Here is a 7,381-nt window from a genome sequence, read left to right on the forward strand (position 1 = left end):
ATTCAAACTGAATGCAGGGCGGAGCTACAGAGCGCGAGAGCAAGAGAGAGAGAGAGACCGCGAGCTCGGCTGTTTACCGATGCACGCGCGTCACCACGCCGCTCAGAGTGGACGGAGATTTACAGCGCTCGTGAACGCGGACTCTTCTGTTATCTCGCGCGCGTCTCGTGGACATCTGTAACCTCTGAAACAAAGAAGTGTCCAGTTCTCGTGTGTGAGGAGACTGCGATCTGGAACTTGAGCCACTGAAATGGAGTGAGGATTTAACATCTGTAATTAGAGCAGTGAGCGGAAAAGAGAGCAGAAAGTGGCCTGACCGGGCGCGCGACGTGCATGAAGTCCGCCTGGACTTTTGGCAATAAGAAGGAACATGGATAACTTTTTCACAGAGGTGAGTTTATTGTGAGATGTGATTAATTCATGTGCATTATGCAGAAGACACTGCGGCAGGCTGGGGCAAGAGCGCAACTGTTCAAGTTTAATTGCGAGAGAGAGAAAAAAAGATGATTTTCCCTGTGTTTTAAGTTTTTTTCCCTTCTTCTTTTCATTTCTTCATCCTTCATTACGTCCTTTTCTCATTTATTTCGTAGAGACACTGTTTGCGCAGACGGTTGCCGGTTTGACCGGGGTTAAAGAGTTTGGAGCGCTTCCCGGAGGAATTCTCTGGCATTTCCTTACCTTTCCTCCCGTTTCCTCTCTCCCGTCCAGGCGCTATTATTAGAAGTTGCACACACTCTTGCGTCTGAATCCCAAACCTCCCGCAATGTGCTCAAGCTCCTGCACAGTCCGATATATTAACAATTGAAAAGTTGCTCATGAACTTCAGTCCACCCTATATGCTAGGCTTGGGGTGCCAATAGAAATGAATATCTTTAGGCTTTATATACATGTACAGTATACTGCATATGGCAAAATAATATTTATACAGTATATATGGCAAAATTATTGTTTTTGATTGATTCATTAATATGCAAACGGTATCTAAAATGTAACCAATCCTGCTGTAATACTGTATATTTCATATATATATAATTAATTTCACTATTAGCTTATAATCCTTGGTGCATGCCATGAAATCATTAAATCTGTCAACATGCTCCATTAAAGACAGTGGGTGGAATCTAATGTCGGATTGGATCAACTAGACCGCAGTTCCAACTAATTAAAAGGTTACTAAAGCTCAGTTGGAGTCAGGAATACCATTTCAAACAGTTTAAAGCATAAACGATAAGAAGGGATTAAGGAAATAAATGTTACTTTTAAAAGTAATAAATATATTTTGTTTTATTATTATAATATAATAATATTTTGAAGCAGTGATTATGGGTGTCAAAGCTTCCCTGCCAGTAGCGCCTTGGAGAATTTATGTAAGGTTAAATAAAATACTAGAGGGAGACTGAATGGATAAATTTATCATCGTAACTCTCAACTTGACAAGGGATCACTGCGAAAGCGTTATTTGATTGTTGTAGCGCTGCTTTTTGAAATATAGGAATTATAATAGGTGGGGATTCCACAAAGTCACAGACCGTCCAAGTGTCTAAAATAGTAATGAATAATTATTGAGGAGATCTGCCCTTTGAACCATTTTATTGTTGTATATGGTCTATTTGTTTATAATCTGACACACTAAGCATACCAAGATACAGCGATAAAATTTCCAAATTAGGATTATATTCTGCCGGAGGTAAAAAGTTGTTGTCCTTGTCCAAGTTTTCTATTTTTTTTTTTTTCGTTTCTAGTCTACACAAATCATTCAATAAAAAAAGTGGAAGATTTCACCAATATTACAGTGTATAGGATTTCTAAATATATTTTTACAAATTAAAATTTATTGAGTTTGGAGTTAAAAACAATTTGATATTCCTGAGCTGCCGTGAGTCACCCAAACCATTCAGCAGTAGTAATCGCCAAAGCTGCTTCAGGGGTGTCAGTTCAGAACGGATAAGAAATTTGTGCATATGTGTCATACACAAGCTCAGATATGTCAAAATGTCATCAGCCAAACTAAAGCATTAAATTCAGACTAGACAATTACTGGTAAGAGCCAGCTACCAAATGGAGAAAAAGTGTCACCGAACATGTCAATGTTAACAAAGTAAGTGAGAGTAAGGAAAAAGCGTTCAGGAATGTTTGAGTTTTAGTTTTTTTTTCAAACAGGTAAAAACAGGTAGAGGCCACTGCTTAAAATACAATTGCGGTCATGCATAATGCTCAACATGGCAGCTGTGCGCCTTAAGCCCCACCCCTCAGTAAAAAAAAAATTCAAGTGCCTGTCTTATTCCTTCACTTACACTCATACAGATATAGTATGCCTTGCTCCATTAATTACAGAGACACACACACACACATACACAATAGCCAGAGCAATTGTTTTTCATTGTTGGAGACGAAGACCATAAATTATTATGCCATTTTATCAATCTGTTACTGATATACAAGACTTTCCGTTTGTAGAAATAGAAACCTGGATATACAGGTACAGTATTAGACTGTAAGAACAGATTTTTTTGTATCTCAGTTGAGAAATTATTGAACTGGAGAACTCATGAAAACCAGCTAGTGATTATTGAGTGATGTTGGTCTATTTATTTGTACAAAGGAGTGTTCAAGTCAAATTGGGACTTGTGATGAAATTCGTAGTTAAGGAAGGCGTAAAAGTGATTACTATTAGCAGAAGACTTCAAGCACAGGACGATAATGAGATTCTTAGCCGCAGTAAAACATTTGAATGATGCAAACATTTTAAAGAAGGCTGTGAATGATAATCCCGGCCGGAGGGCACTGCGTTCATTTCCATGGACATTCAGCAATTAGAACATCTGAACCATTAAAAACAGATAGATCGACAAATAACTTATTGACAACTTGTGCAAGAGATGTTTCTATCTGTGGGAACTGTACATACAAGCATTCATGAACACCACTTGCACAGTTATTGCCACATCTTTTGTAAAATTCGGACTTGTTTGGTCCACTGAAGGAGTTCCAAGGAGTCTAGCGTTTCAGACGTGAAGCAGCGAGTCCGATCATGGCTGCAGAAATATTTCTGCCTTGATGGTATACAAGCACCAGGAAAACACTGGGATAAATGCATTAGTATTACATCAAGATAAAAAATACCTGTGTTCTGTTATTCTGCATCGAAAGTCCCGGTTTGACATGAACACCCCTTATGTTTCACATTTTAAACTTGAGCACTTTTCTGATCTGATCTGATCTGTACTGTCCTAATCCATGGTAAGGGCTTTAGCTAGCATTTTAACCCTAATGATTGGATAATGCGGTAGACAGAGAACACACAAAGCAGTAGATGCTATAGTTTTGTTCTCTACACTATATTTAAGCTGGATAGCTAGGATTAGCTTCATCTGTACAGACCCTTCGGGAAAGCGGATACATTTAGCCTCTGCTCTGTGAGAAGAGTACAAGTTTGGCTCTTATATCTTAGCTAGCTACCTAAAGTTACGGCTCACGCTAGCTGAAAAACAAGCTTTTTTTCTTCTCCTACTTAGGTTCTTAAAGTAGAAGTTATTTTATTCATATGTATGTATTCTCTTCTGTGATATTGTGTCTGTGTGGGAGAAGGATATAACACCTCATCATTAAACGCAATAGAGAAGAAGGCAAAAACATTCTGTAGCTTTAAGATTCTTTACCTTTTTATCATTTTTTAAAAAATAATTTATTGTGCTTTTAAATGTGGGCAGCTTTTCCACTGATAGTGTAATGTATAGCTGCAACACTGACTAACTGCTCTCTTGTGAATGATCAGTGAATAAAAAGGTGTGCCGCAGTGATGTCAACACTGGGAGAGTTCCCCTGAGTCACCTGTGAGTTTGACGAAACCATGACGTGTTAGAACTAATTTCCCAATCCTCTCAAGTCCTGCCTACAGTATCTATGACTGATTTCTCTTACCTAGAGCTGAAACGTGGCCAAAAAACGAAGCTATAATCCTAATTTCTGTTCGCTTGTCCTTTGATGAGTGGCGAAATAGCTAGTGTGCACCCTGGCTTCGCTAGCTAGTGTCAAATATCATTAGGCTGCTGCCTATCTGCTAAACACAAAGGAGCCTTTAGAGGCTATAAGTGAAAGGGCAAGGCATGCGGAAGCTCGTCGCTCACAGGCATGTGCGTTTATATATTGTGTGAATGAGAACTGTCTAGGGTAGCGGTTCTCAAAGTGGTGTACAGAGACCCCCAGGGGCCTATAAAAAAAAGAGGTAATAAAATAAAATTTTCGGAGTGCAAACACTTGTCATTTCAGTTGTTTCCTGAGGAATATGTAGCGCGCTTTCTCCTTAGAAAGTGAATAAAGTGTGCATAAGTTTTGGTTTTGCATTATATTATACATTTAAGAGTATATTTATATTATTTGTACCTTGAGGAATGTTCCTATACATTCATGTGCATCATATTCTTATTCTTTACAGTAATATAACAGTGGAGATCTCTATTAATTATGATTCCTAAACATTAAATCTTTATTATATTTTTTTACTTTGACAGAATCGCTAAAAATTTACTTTGAGAAAGAGATTCATGTATTAATCGTGAGCATTGCTGTCGTCATTCAAAATACATCTATTCATTTAAATTCGTTTTACTACAAAATAACCAGCATAAACATTTGCTTTCATTTGAATTTGTTCTGTAGTTATTTATTGATTTTATTGATTTTTTTTTTTACCTCCCGGCTTGGTGGGTTTCCGCATGGTTTCCTCCCACAGTCCAAAGACATGCAGTGTAGTCTGATTAGCATTCACAGATTACTCACATTGTAAGGTTACACAGGGTAGGAGATATAGATAGTGGATGGATGGATGGATGGATGGATGGATGGATGGATGGTTTTTGACTACGAATATGAAGAAAAAGAGGAAGGCAGTAAAATTGAGATGAGAGGAGGAGTTTTCCTATGGACTTCTCCAAGAATAATCTCGCTGTCAAGTTGTGACAAATGTAAATGGCTTAACGCTGTATCTATTTATTCCTGCTTGAACACCTCCAAAAGTAAAAAAAATAATAATAATTATAAAAAGCAACTCCCAGCTGCACGCCCAGCAGGTGTGCTCGCCTGGAGAACTACTGGTCGAGCGGTATTTCTGTTTGTGCTTGTACCGCTGCATGTAAGCACCTGCATTTTTCGAAAAATCGCTCTGTGTGTGCATTCACGTATGCGCATGTGTGTGTGTCTAATAGAACTGATTCATCACAGTCAGGAACTGCGTGTGTCTCCAGACGTTAAGGGCGATACCCTGCGTCCTTTAACTGTCGTGGCTCGGTTACGGTTACCTGCAGGCAGCCAATCAGAACGCGAGAGTAGTTTGACAGACAGCCGCTATCAAGTGAGGTAGAATGATGGTGAACACCTACTGTAGGTCACTGCCAGCTCCAAGCCCAAGATTTTAATCCTTTCTTTTACTTCTGAGATCCTCGCGGTTATTGTTTGCTAAAAAGGTGGAGGTTTGTAGTAACTGATCCGCAGCACTAAACTCTGAAATAACCTTCTGCCTTGTAGAGGCGTGTTTGAGTTTTAGAAGCGTACAATCGTGCACTGTTTAAAGTATTGAATATTCAAAGCATGCACCGTGTGTTTGGTAGAAGAAGAAGAGGAAAAAACAACTTAAAGATCTCCATAGATGAACTGAATGATGAGTAGGTGATGAGGGGAAAAACACACTTCTATATGAAAAGAATCAAATCTGAAGTGTGTTCATTCTTACTTAATGCATTATTAGCTGTTGAGATTAAGATTGTCATTAGACATACTGTCATTTAGTACCCAAGTCAGCAAGAATTATTCCACAAACATAGTAATACAAGACGTGTGTGTGTGTGTGTGTGTGTGTGTGTGTGTGTATGAGAGAGAGAGAGAGATATGCCTAATCCTGTATCTCTGCAGACAGATAGTGAGTGTCACTGTGTCAGTGTGCCACTTAGACCTTGTCTGTGTGTGTGTGTGTGTGTGTGTGTGTGTGTTGCCTTCATGCGCCTGAGCCAACAAGAGCTAATGTGTAAATCAGTCAGTGAAGCTGCGTGTGTTTGCCTGGACGCTGTAACAGGCGAAGTTGTAGTGCTGTAATACATTTGTCATGATAGACAGCGCTGGCCGGAGCGACTCTCACTGAATCTACAAGTCAGCGAAAAACAGAGAAACATTCGTTCTTTTCCATCATTTTTCTTCTCTCTCTCTCTCTCTTACTCTCCCACCCGCTCTCTCACTTCCTGCAGAGCTGCTGTTAACATTTCAAGAGTCTCTGAAACTGCTGTTCAGCCATGGCGCACACACACATATACACACACACACACACGCGCGCACACACACACACTTACATAGACTGACAGAGTAGAGGATTTAGTTCCTATAATACCTGCAATACCCCATACTCAGGCATGAAACATAATCCCTCTTGTTATCCTTCCATGCTTGGTGAGCAAAGTAAAACACACACACACACACACACACACACACACATCTGTAACCTAGCTCTTTTTTCGCTGCCCCTTCTAATCTTTTTAACTTCAGGATATGTGTGCGCACACACACACACACACACACACACACACACACACACACACACGCATAATGAAATTAAGGGATGGCAATGGAGAGAACCTGCGGTCACATTGCACTGAACACTCTTACCCTATCTTGCTGTGAGAAATTCGTAGCTATGGTTTGTTTTATTGAATGATTATATTGAGGACAGCCGTCAAAGTTAACTTTGTTACAATGTGACAACGATGCACAGCCATGCTACTTTGTTAACATTGCTGTAGCCTGTGATGATTTGGACCAAACCCAGCTTATGCGTATGATGCCGCTGCTGCAACGTGGAACGCCAAACGTCAGTTTTTAGCTCAAATATTAAAACAAAAATATTGATAACATTAATTTTCCATACTGCTTAAACTGAGTAGAGTTGCAGGGGAACCTGTGTGTCTCAGGGAGCCCAAGGCAGGATGGGCACTCTGGATGGACAGGGCACAAGCACACACACACTTATTCCCCCCCCCGATCACACACTACAGGTGATTTGGAAATGATCTGATAAGATGTGCATTTACAGGCTCCAAGTATGTAATCAGAACATAACATGTGCAAAGTGTGAAGCGTTTAATCTGAAAATGTAACAGAAGAAGGGAAAGAAGAAGTACCCAGGTCAGGTTACGGTTCCCATCTTTTTTAACAAATCCCGCCATCTACTCTAGGTTATGATTGGTTACTCAAATCCATTCTCATCTATGATTGGCTTTTCTGCTTATTAAATGTTGAGCCAATCAATGTCCCTTTCTCATCCATAGACCCAGTGAAAGACTGGAGCGAAAGAAGGCTGAGTTTACTAATCAGTAATGGAAGCTTAAATTTCCTTCCA

General features: G+C 39.7%; 1 protein-coding gene across 1 annotated transcript in view; it reads left to right on the plus strand.

The window, feature by feature from the left end:
* Positions 1–222: 222 nt before the first annotated feature.
* The window catches only part of myo10 (myosin X), a 64,608-nt gene continuing 57,449 nt past the window's right edge, over positions 223–7,381 (plus strand). Inside the window, exon 1 of the mRNA XM_053486565.1 lies at positions 223–391. Within this exon, the coding sequence (XP_053342540.1) occupies positions 371–391 (21 nt within the window). The 5' untranslated portion in view covers positions 223–370. The remainder of the gene's footprint in view (positions 392–7,381) is intronic.

Source organism: Clarias gariepinus, chromosome 25, assembly GCF_024256425.1.
Source record: "Clarias gariepinus isolate MV-2021 ecotype Netherlands chromosome 25, CGAR_prim_01v2, whole genome shotgun sequence".
Classification (NCBI taxonomy): domain Eukaryota; kingdom Metazoa; phylum Chordata; class Actinopteri; order Siluriformes; family Clariidae; genus Clarias; species Clarias gariepinus.